Genomic DNA, 12,504 nt, shown 5'->3' on the forward strand with positions numbered 1-12,504 from the left:
ACATTTCTAAATTCTACCAAGGATTGGCGAAAACAGGTCACCGACCACAGCCATTTTTCATATGTTTTTATTGTGGAATGTTATCTCAGTCCTCAAAAGATTTAGTACACATTCCTGATCATGAAATAATTGAGCGTAGGGCCGGAATAACAAATCACGTAATTTGTAGTACAATGTATATGTCAAATAATATAAGTACAATATACATAAACTTAGGAATATTACCCCACCAAACAAAAATATAGGAAACAAAGGAGCTAGAGGTGTCGTAAGGGATCGTCCTTAATAATGGTCCAGGGGCCTTAGACAAAGTAACAATTACAAAACGATAACGAAGTTAGAAATCGCAAAAATGTATGGGATTGACATTAGATAGACCACGTGATCTAACGCGGCGTATGTCAATCCCATACATTTTTGCGATTTCTAACTTCGTTATCGTTTTGTAATTGTTACTTTGTCTACTGGGCCAGGTATATCCGTCTATATAAACAGATCATATAAACAAATAATACTCACTTAGGCATTTAACAATATCTTGACAATTCTTAACAAGTTCATGCGGGGGTGGAAGATAGGTAGGCTGCTCGTTCATCAGCTGAATGTACTGCGCTAGCGCAGCGAGGTCCAGCTGCTTTCGATTGTCAGCGACCAGTTCATGTTTCTTCACCGCCATTCTCTCCAATCTGTAACAATAAGAAACGAATTGAATTATAAGTTAATACTCGACTAGAGAATATTAATATTACCTAATTATTATGATAGGTATCCCTAAGATAGTAAAAATATTTATTTAACTGTGTTTCCAAATGTGGGCTAATGATGATAAATTGAACAATGTCACACGCATACAAAAACAAAGAAAATAAAACTCGGCATAAGTAGTAGGTAGTTAGTAGGTACATTATATTGTTTTAATATAATAATATGTTCAATGAAAACAAACTAAAAATATTAAAATTGTAACATGTTTCTAAAGTAAAAACGTTATAATGTGTCTAGGAAGATATGGAAAAACAGTGTAAATCCATCAAAATAAGTGATAAGGATTGAAATAGAAGGAAGTCCGATTCATATACATATTTGTATTTATTTGGTAACTAGCGGTCCGCCCCGGCTTCGCCCGTGGTACATATTTACGTTTTCTCTACATAAAAACCATCCTCGTACTTCAAGGAATATAATAAAAAAAGAATTATCGAAATCGGTTCAGCCGTTCTCGAGTTATGCGCTTACCAACACATTTTGCGATTCATTTTTATATATAAGAGAAGAAGATTACCACACCTGTAAAAACTATTAGGGTCGGTCCCGGTCGGTGCAAACGGGCCGACTACCACAGCCACTAGGGGCCAAAGACAACCACTTGACACATTTTTTATACATTTTGTCACGGACACTTCTGTAGCTAGTGGTCGCCACCGGCTACATGTGTGCGGACTGCGGTGCGTCTATACAAAATATTTGAAAAAGATAGTGGCTGTCGATGGCCACCAGTGGCTGTGGTCGGTGGCCGATTTACGGCGACCCTTATTGTACCGAAAATTTTCCACAATTCACGAATAAATTGAGTCTAAATAATTGCGTGAATTACGCAACAATTAATAATAAAAAAAGAAAAATCAATTATGTGAACGCCGGCGTATTATAAAAATAAATATAAACATCTAAATAAATAAATATTTCAGGACATTTTCACACGGGGCACGATCTGATCCCATACTAAGCTTTTCGCTTGTTTTATGGAAACAAAATGGCTGATAAACATGTACATAATTTTAAATATACATATTATATAGATTAACACCCAGACAGAGCAAACATCGATGTACATCACATCAATATGGGCAAATATTTGCCCCGAGTGGAAATCGAACCCACAACCTATGACTTCGAAGTTCGAAGGCTCACTAACATAAGCCAACCGTTCAAATCTTGGACATGTTTACACATAAAACTCACAGGCGCTAGGCGGCTTCGAAGAAAACCAATACGTAATCTCTTTAGGAGGGCCCGGTCGTGAATGACGGTCGGGATCGTGTCCGCGCTTTGGATACTATAAATAGTTCTATTTACCTGTTATTTACGAAATTTTATTTTTTGTTTATCAACATAATTGTTTTTATAAAAAGGGACAATTAAGATAATGTGTATTTTGTTTTCTTTTAGTCGTTTTAATAAAAAAATGAATAAGCAGTTATTTGTCTAGATGTTTTCCAAGAATTGCGTTTTGTTCAACATATTTTTCTACTATATTAACTATTAGAGAAGAATACATTTTCAGAAATATTTTTCAAATCGTAGCAAAATGTTACGCGGTACTTTTGCCAAAGGGTTCTTTCTGAATGTGGGTAATTAAAAAATTAATTAATTAAGTTATTTTGAATTAAGTACTAATTAAGTATTTAGTATTAAGTACTCATCTGATAGAATAAGATCACGAGGTGATAAAAGAAGTTTCATATTCTACTTATGCACATCACAAATTATTATCAATATGATTAAAATGAACAAATTAATGACATTTAAAGAAAAAAAATATATATAATTTCTCTTTGGGTAGACTGTATTTAAACAGTATTTTTGTATGTGGGGCATTTCACGCGAAGCGGACACAGATTTTTGGGTCAGGTTACCGATTTCGGTTATATTTTAGTGTGTTACACCTGTATATATCTTCCGTATGTATACGAAATATTTTTGCATTTAGAAGCTTAATTTTCAAAATACAGGTCTTTGAAGATGTCAGCAAGCGCGAGGCATGCATGACTTTGAATGTAATTATCAGTTAAAGAAAAGGATTTTTTTAATAAATAGATGACTTAATAATAATCCCCATTAAAAAACCGTTTTATTCTCATATTTTTAATTTCGAATTTATTTTTAAATTCCTAAGAAAAATTAAAAAATATTTTTCTTCGTAATTTTTTACGAACTTAGCATATTTTTAAAATTTTTTAAGATCATTAAATAAATGGCTTATATTATGCTTAAACTTCATGCCAAGTTCTAGAGTGGTCATCGCAGAAGTTTCGAAGCTACGTGTATTTTAATTGCGAAACGCGGCAATATCCCCATACTAGCCCTAGTTGGTTAGCGCGACGTTCTGCAGTGAGGATGCAGATATATGGGGATATTGCCGCGCTTCGCAATTATAATACACGTAGCTTCGAAACTTCTGCGATGACCACTCTAGAACTTGGCATGAAGTATATGCATAATATAAGCCATTTATTTAATGATCTTAAAAAATTTTAAAAATATGCTAAGTTCGTAAAAAATTACGAAGAAAAATATTTTTTAATTTTTCTTAGGAATTTAAAAATAAATTCGAAATTAAAAATATGAGAATAAAACGGTTTTTTAATGGGGATTATTATTAAGTCATCTATTTATTAAAAAAATCCTTTTCTTTAACTGATAATTACATTCAAAGTCATGCATGCCTCGCGCTTGCTGACATCTTCAAAGACCTGTATTTTGAAAACTAAGCTTCTAAATGCAAAAATATTTCGTATACATACCGAGGATATATACAGGTGTAACATACTAAAATATAACCGAAATCGGAAACCTGACCCAAAAATCTGTGTCCGCTTCGCGTGAAATGCCCCATATGACAAATATTTTATAAGCAAAAGTATATTTATGAAGCTAGCTTGAATACAGAAAGCTCTCATCTCATCTAAGCAATCTGTCACCATAAACGATGATTGTATGAATATAAACTATAAACATAACAAATACCCATAACATGTTTGCCATGGTGAAAAAAGGAGTAGTATTAGCAAGTAACATGTATCATAAAAAATATCTTTGTATCTTCATCAAGGATTGATTGCTTAAAATAGTCATTATTTCACATGCAAGGTATCTATACTGATATTTAATAACACATCAGTAGTATAAATGTTTATAGACTATAGTATTATAAAAAAATAAATATTTTGTTACTTTATAGGTCCTATTATGATTCCATCCCCAGCAATGGTGATGTTAAGGTCTTTGGTTATTTATTTTGAATATGTCCAAATAAAATTAAAGTATTTAAATATGTATAATTTTATTTAAAATTCCTAAATGTATATTTATACTCTTGTAATACACATTATAAATTTATCATCATTATATTATGTCAATATGAAAACTTCACATAATTTGTATCATATGGGTGTAAAAAAAGATGTAATTATAAATCTTTGAAGCAAAAAATGAATTCACAGACACTACACTACTACAAATAGTATAGCACCAATATTTATGTATCAGCAAGAATCATTAATTCAAACCTTTGCATAAATTAATATATTTACATTAAAGTACACTTGTATGAACAAACTATATTTGACATGTGAATGGTACGGGAGCCAGGAACAGATTTTATGACCAAGTTCCTCTCAAGCGGTAATTAGTACCTAAAATGCATCAAAGTATAGTATTATGAAGCCTCGTGAACGTCAGCTGGAGCTCGGTTGGGGGGAAGAGCGGTTGTAGCCTCCCGTATCAGCTGACGGTTTTCCACCAAGATACAGCCAGCTGACCTATACAGTGTGTCCGGACATGACATACCGATATTTGAAGGGGCTATTCTCCAGGTATTTTTATCGACAATTCAACCCCTCTACAGTCCCCTACCTCACCCCCCTCAAAATGGCAAACCTATCAATTCGGATAGTGAATTTATGAAAATTGTAATAACTTCGAAAGTGAGTGTCACAAAATACTAAATTTGGTTTTATTTGAACAATAACAAGTTATTCTAGGGACCACTAAACAAATTTAATTGATAAGAGTGATGAAACATACTTTAAAAAATTCGAAAACCATTTTGAGGGGGGTGAGGTAGGGGACTGTAGAGGGGTTGAATTGTTGATAAAAATACCTGGAGAATAGCCCCTTCAAATATCGGTATGTCATGTCCGGACACACTGTATATTTATCCACAGTTACATATAAGCTATCATCAGGTAAATTTTTGTTTGAGAGGAAATCACGGAAAATAAATTTTTCTTTAAATTTAACTTTCATGTTCGAGACACCAGCTGACGTATAATACACCATGTTGTAACCAGCTGATTATTTTTTTTCGTTGAGATATTGGGTTAGCTACAATTTGGCAAATTTTTAGCTGAGAGGAAATGAATGAATGAATGTATTTTTTTTCCTACGTGCGTGGGAGGCTACAACTGCTCAACCCCCCAACCGAGCGCCAGCTGACGTTCACGAGGCTTTATAATACTATACTCTGAGGCGTCTGACGACTTATCTCTTGAGAGGAAATAATTAACCAAATTTGCACCTGGCTCCCGTACCAAAGAGTGTATACAATTTTGTCAACTCTAGTCTGTAGCTACTTGACAGTACTTATTTTCTTTACAGAAAATATATTACTTCATGGCTGCGATGCACTTTAAAAGGAGGATAAGCCAACAAACACATATAGGTTATCATTTCTTATATAACTTGGTATAAAAGAATGTAATCTATATGTCTTGTTTACACTTTTCTTTAAAACCACCTAATGGAACTTTACAACACAACAATGGATGAACCTTAATCTCACGTTAATGTCTATAAAAGGCATGAACGTAGCGGTGACAAACAAGGCTATCTATGTATTCCTATCTGACACCTAGAATAAAGGATCTCAATATACAATAGACAGCTACATAATAGCATGAATCTTTTCACATAAACCTATAAAACTCATATTTATTCGTAAAAAGTATTAAAGTGATTTTTCAATTGTTTTAAACTTTATATATGAAACATAAGTAAACAGCTCTTATTAAATATGTATTTAAAACATTTTACACTCCTGACCATTCTCCTGACTTAACTTTACTAACTTCTTACCTATAAGTAATTAGTGTATAAGTAATCTGATTTGGTAAATATTAAGTAAGTATTATCAATATAAAATAGAGAAAGTCAAATTAAATATCAATTGTAAATCAGCATTATTAATTACTAGCGGTCCGCCCCGGCTTCGCCCGTGGTACATATTTACGTTTTCTCTACATAAAAACCATCCTCGTACTTCAAGGAATATAATAAAAAAAGAATTATCGAAATCGGTTCAGCCGTTCTCGAGTTATGCGCTTACCAACACATTTTGCGATTCATTTTTATATATAAGAGATAAGATTTAAAAACATCATAAATCTTACCTTACAAAACACTTCTTTGTTGTCATTTTGAGGTTCGCGCGTATTTCTTACCGCCAGGCGCCAATAAGACGCCATTTATTAAGTTCGCCATTAACTATAGGCATTTACATATTTTTTTAATTATATTATTAAATTTTCATAGACATTTTTGTATAATTATTTTTTACCTAATAACTAAACATCCATAAACAAATTAAAGGGGTGGTCCCATCAGAAGGCATCAGATTTCAAATATTTGATGAATAAAATTTCTTCATCAATTTAAGTATTCTGAACTAACAATAATAATATACCTATTAAGTTTAATAAATAAAGTATTAAAATAAATCAATTTTTGAAACAAAAAAAATTCACAGTAGGATGAAACCCGTTAGAATCGGAGGGGAATATGATAAAAATTAGGTTTTTATAATTTTGGAAGGGTTTTGCACTGGTCTATATATGTATAGTGGAGCCAATTTAACAGGCAACATATTTTGACGTCTAACAATTTTATCTTCGCAGGGAAGTAACCTACCTAAAAGCATGAAGAGAGAAAAAAAAAATTACGAAGAAACGAGGGTAAAACAAAAAATTTCCTTTTTCAAAACCTCTTATTCCTATAATAATTGAGCTAATTCGGTAAATTTACGAAAATCAATTGATAATATTTTTTATCATTAGCTGGCGCCATAAAATGGATAAATTAGTGGAACCAAAGATGACGACAGCTGCGGTACCCCAGGTATGATAATGCAAATAATATTCTAAGATTAATATCCTCGTAAAACGCGTTTCATTAAAGAAACGAATCTTCAATGGCGGCCAAAGCTGACACTGAACAACTTTTCCCAAAGAACTTATTTTGTCAAATTCCAATAAAACATTATTTACTATCGCAAATACATAATTGTCATTGTAAATTTATGATAAAAACTATTATATGGAAAATCAAATACATTTTAGTGATTTTACTTTTCCCTATTTTTTTTTTGCATGCCGTACGGCCGTGTGTAAGCGAGAAGCGCCGCCATTTAAGATTCGTTTCTATAATGAAATGCGATTCATAATTAACTTTATTAAGACAATTGATATAATTTTAGGCAGCTTCTGAATGGGCTCGAATTTTTCCAAAGGACGCGACAGATAATTACAATAGTTCTGTTACATTTATTTTTAAACCTGCCTAAAAACATTGACTAAAGTGAATTAATCGATACGGACTTTTAACATATTCCAATCGAACTTGAAACATATGGCAAATTTAAAATTCATCAGGCAAATCCCTGTCCAATTAATATATTTTCTATCGTAAATTCAACCAACAAAATAAAAAAAGTATTTAAATAATTAAAATAATTCTTCATAAAAAATGCGTTTATTCAGGTGTACTTTATTATAGTTAACTTTATAGATAACTAGAGGTCCCCCCGGCTTCGCCCGTGGTACATATTTCGCAATAAAAGGTAGCCTATGTCCTTTCTCGGGTATCAAAATATCTCCATACCAAATTTCATGCAAATTGGCTCAGTAGTTTAGGCGTGATTGAGTAACAGACAGACAGACAGAGTTACTTTCGCATTTATAATATTAGTATAGATTGAAAAAACAATAATAAAATTGTGTTATAACAAACACAACATATGTATGCATTAATTTATGGTGATGTTTATTCACAAGCAATCAATGCATTCGATTCTAGATATTAAGTAAGATATAGATATTAAGTAAGGGTCTGGTATTTAAAAAGATAAAAGGTTTATTGATACAATATTGTAGTGACGTCAGTTTTTTAAATCAAAAATTGTTTATTATATTAAGAATGGTTTATTAGTAAAATCAAATCTGAAAATTATTAGTATCGGTCATTATTATTATAAATATGTAATAGTAATTTAAAAAAAGTTAAGCAAATGTGCAGTTCTAACAAAAGAAATAACATATTATTATATGGCGTTGTTACTAGGTTACGTTGTTGAATTTTGTTGAAATGTCAAATGTTGCCTATTAAAATGACTCTACTATAGTAACTGTAACAGTTACTGGTCAGAAAACTTGGTAGTATGGCAATATTCATGAAGCAAAGCATTATTTCAGCTTTTCATTGGTATATATGTTAGGGCAAACGCAAGTTTTTTTTTCATACCTGAAAAAAATAACATTTTTAAACTTTAATGTTTGATTAAAGAATTTCTTCAGTACCTTATCTAAAATGTATGTTAATAATTTTTCTGACATGGTCAGACATTAATTTTAATGTTTATTGTTACAATAAAAAATTAGACAATGTTTGACAAAGTTTTGCAGTCCATTCTAGGATTTGACTGGGTCAAAACTGAAACAATAATTTACCTTCAATGTTTGACTGAAATAAATAAATAAAATAATCTTTACTTATTTGGTATTGAAAGTTAGTATGTCCTAGGTTTCCCTAAAATATTTCAGTAAAAGGGCGAAATTGTATTGTATTTCAAGGATTGCCTGATGGCTTTTGCCAAACCTAAGATAAACCAGCCACCAAGTTTGTGTATCGGGATTTGACCATTTTAGCTGATGAAACAATGAAAAAGCAGCAATGTAAAGAAAATCCACACTTGCAAGGATTATGAGCTGATCCAATATAAAAAGGAATATAACAAGCTTTGAGAAACATCATAATTAGAATGATTAAAAAAAAAACAACCAAGACTAATTGATTTTTATTTCAGTAAAAGCACTTATATGTATGTATGTATATATATTATGCAACCCACCCTTTACCAGTACTGCATGTAGCATCCACATATTTGCATTTTCAATTTGAATATAGGTAGATGACCATTATTTTTTATTACACCTTCATGAGTACCTCAATAAATAATCAAAAATTAACATACTGTGCCGAGCACATGTGTCAGAAGTGAAACTTGTTCGACAAGATTCAAAGATACCAAAATTGTCATCTTAGTCCATGATGTGACGGTATATCCAAGACGTGACCTTAAAATTTTACTAGCAATGCGCCTAAAGAAGTTTCAGTTCAAAAGAAATGATATCTATAATGATGAAAACCTCTCAATTTCAGCCAGAGCTTAGATTTTAATGGCTAACTTAGTGTTTGTAGGACCAATGTACACTAACTCAAGTTTAAAGAGGATAGTAAACAAAAACAGAAAATACACAAATAATATTAATAAGTATAATTTTATTTTATTTAATTCATTTTTAAAATAGTTTGGAAAATCCAAAAGTGCACGCCTCATAATTTTTTTTTAATAATTATTTATTAATTATTATTTTTGTTTATTTAATAACAATTAAACCACATCGAATCAGACCCTGAAAAATGAAAGGGTTCTATTCCTGAGCATACTCAAGCGTAAGAGAAAAAAAAAGACTCGATTAGTAAAGTATTTCGGTCGCTATCGTGTTAACAAGAAAAAGGATCCGCACATACAGACACACGGACGTCCAAGACAGAACTTTTTTAAACTGTTTTTTAACTAGTTTAAATAACAAAAATGACATCAAAAATATCATGAATGTTAAAAATAGTGTTTTTTCTTAATATGTGTGTGTATGTATTATCTTACAAGTGCAATGTATGATACATAAAGACATTTTAAGTTTGAAAAATCAGATGTTTTGCGCGAAGCGACAGTAGTACCCACCTCAACGCTTCGCTTATGAGGCGTGCAAAAGGTATATCTACATAAATTGTCTAATATCTGTGATAATAATAATTGACTTAAACTAAAAAGAATTTCTGTCATATATACCAACATCCAAAATAATTTCTTATGATTTCAATAATAATTAGGTGTTTTTAAATATACATAGATACAGCAAATATTTGTGAAAATGATCATTATTATACTTAGAATATTATAGAACCGAACATATGTTTACAGGATAGAGTATTGCATTAATAATTAATTAAGTAATTATTCTAACGTCTTTACCATTAGAGTAGTCCTTTAGAACTGCTATAGATAATATATAGTTATTTTTTTTAATTTACAGATATATGCTAAACACAGTCCTATAAAATATGTTATTGCTTGCAATACATATGACACATACCTAGGTAGATAATGCAATAAGTTTTCTTACCATGCGCGTAACTATTTACGCATTATATTTTGCAAATTTTCCGCTTAAGGATTGGTTTATACAAAAAAATGTAACCATACGATTAGCTAATGTATACGAAACATTAAGTAAAAGGGTAACTTACTCGATATTTCTCGCACCAAATATTTAACACCAATTCACAAACGTCATTATGGCTTATTGCATATACAGTCTTTTCCACTAAAAACTTTGATTACTATACCATTGTTCTATTAAAGTCACTTTAGCACCACAAACACTCGCGCATCGATACTTCAGCCAAGCATGGGGAAGGTCTTCGATTTCATCAACAAAAGAGACCTTCCAATGAGTGACTTCAATCTGCAATATACCTATATCCACCTAGATTTATTTGTATAGTAAATAATTGTAGCGAAACAAAGTTGAAGAGAAATCATTTACTTTTAACAAATAAATATTAGGGTTATCGAAATCATTTCAAATGCAGACTTATAAATAACAAGTATTTCGAATTATGTATTTAATAAAACACACAAAACTAAAACAATAGGTAAGTAGGTATATAATGAAACAGAAATGTCACAATTCACATCATATTGCTAATATTATAGAAATAATTAGTCTATGGCATTAAACCAAAGAAAATCTCTTTTGGACGGACATCGAGTATTTGAATATAGAGTAAGATCCCAGAGCGATGATATTATAACTTATTTTCTAAAAGATGAAACTCAGTAGTGTCTCATGTACTTTGTATACCTGCGTGTTTGTGAAGTTTGCCCAGTGACACCTGGGCAGGTACCAGGTGAGAAAGGTGACTAAAAATAAGAGTTACTTTACTTAAATTTAGATGGCTGATTTTTAGATATATTTTATAGAATATCAATCTCAAATGGTATCGCAAGTATCAGACACTTTTCATGGACCAAAACTTTTGTCAGACGCTTTAAAGCTCCACCAAAAATAAATAAACTTTACTTATTTTTTAATGTCTGATTTTTTTATATTTTTTTATGCTGCGATAGGGGAGCACTTGGCCACGATCTCGCCTGATGGTAAGCTGAGATGTGGCCTAAGATGGAGCGTGAAACAACATAACTATCGTTATCAACATAACTATTACAAAATTATATTTAATCAGTCAGACAAATTGGAATGAAAAATCCACTAAACACAAAAAATATTCGGCCGTGAGTACGAACGCGAGAGCAATAAGCATGCATTTCAGAGCGAGTGAGACGTCCATAGTAACCCGCTTCTCCTTCTTTAACTCACATTCTGTTTCAGTCTACTGTGTATGTGCGCGCAATGTATAGAGCCCAGAGCAATAAACCTTCCGGTTTATTTCAGGTTTATTCCTCTGAGGTATAGAGTATTTGATCGTTTGACTTTCGCTATTTTTCCGACGAGTTCGACTAACGCCCACGCGACTAAGCCGCCGGTACCAGCGTTCACACCATGATTTTTCTTTTTGTCATTGCGTACTAAGACCCCTGTAGAACCCCCATCCTGTTACAAATGACTCGAAATTTTGTATCAATATCTCCCGGTCTAATACTCTATACATTGCGCGCACATACACAGTAGACTTAAACAGAATGTGAGTTAAATAAGGAGAACCGGGTTACTATGGACGTCTCACTCGCTCTGAAATGCATGCATAATGCTCTCGCGTTCGTACTCACGGCCGAATATTTTTTGTGTTTAGTGGATTTTTGGTCATTTCAATTTGTCTGACTGATTAAATATAATTTTGTAATAGTTATGTTGATAACGATAGTTATGTTGTTTCACGCTCCATCTTAGGCCACATCTCAGCTTACCATCAGGCGAGATCGTGGCCAAGTTCTCGTACGTACATCCACCGTACATCCTTGACCTTATACAGTAAAGAAAGATGAATTAAATTTTCATCTTTATCGTAATTTTATTAGAATACCAAGAATTTATATCAATACAACGTGGAATATTTAGCAAGTTTTTATTACAGAATATTTATTTCGAAACTGTTGATCAATAAAAATAAAATTGCACGCCTCATAAGCGAAGCGTTGAGGTGGGTACTACTGTCACTTCGCGCAAAACATCTGATTTTTCAAACTTAAAATGTCTTTATGTATCATACATTGCACTTGTAAGATAATACATACACACACATATTAAGAAAAAACACTATTTTTAACATTCATGATGTGTTCATGATATTTTTGATGTCATTTTTGTTATTTAAACTAGTTAAAAAACAGTTTAAAAAAGTTCTGTCTTGGACGTCCGTGTGTCT

General features: G+C 31.8%; 1 protein-coding gene across 4 annotated transcripts in view; it reads right to left on the reverse strand.

The window, feature by feature from the left end:
* DUBAI (Deubiquitinating apoptotic inhibitor) overlaps positions 1-10,823 on the reverse strand; it is a 53,890-nt gene extending 43,067 nt beyond the window's left edge. The window contains exons 1-3 of one of the 4 annotated variants that reach the window (XM_090104779.1): positions 10,758-10,823; positions 10,366-10,604; positions 520-686 (exon numbers count right to left, since the gene is read on the reverse strand). In XM_090104779.1, coding sequence (XP_089960905.1) covers positions 520-676 — 157 coding nt within the window. In that variant the 5' untranslated portion in view covers positions 677-686; positions 10,366-10,604; positions 10,758-10,823. Of the gene's footprint in view, positions 1-519; positions 687-10,365 lie in introns of all 4 variants that reach the window. The other 3 variants (XM_090104773.1, XM_090104788.1, XM_090104763.1) reach the window with 3 other exon arrangements.
* Between the last annotated feature and the right edge of the window lie 1,681 nt (positions 10,824-12,504).

Source organism: Colias eurytheme, chromosome 1, assembly GCF_061535395.1.
Source record: "Colias eurytheme isolate Ceu_HAF_F1 chromosome 1, ilColEury1 Martin Lab GWU primary, whole genome shotgun sequence".
Classification (NCBI taxonomy): domain Eukaryota; kingdom Metazoa; phylum Arthropoda; class Insecta; order Lepidoptera; family Pieridae; genus Colias; species Colias eurytheme.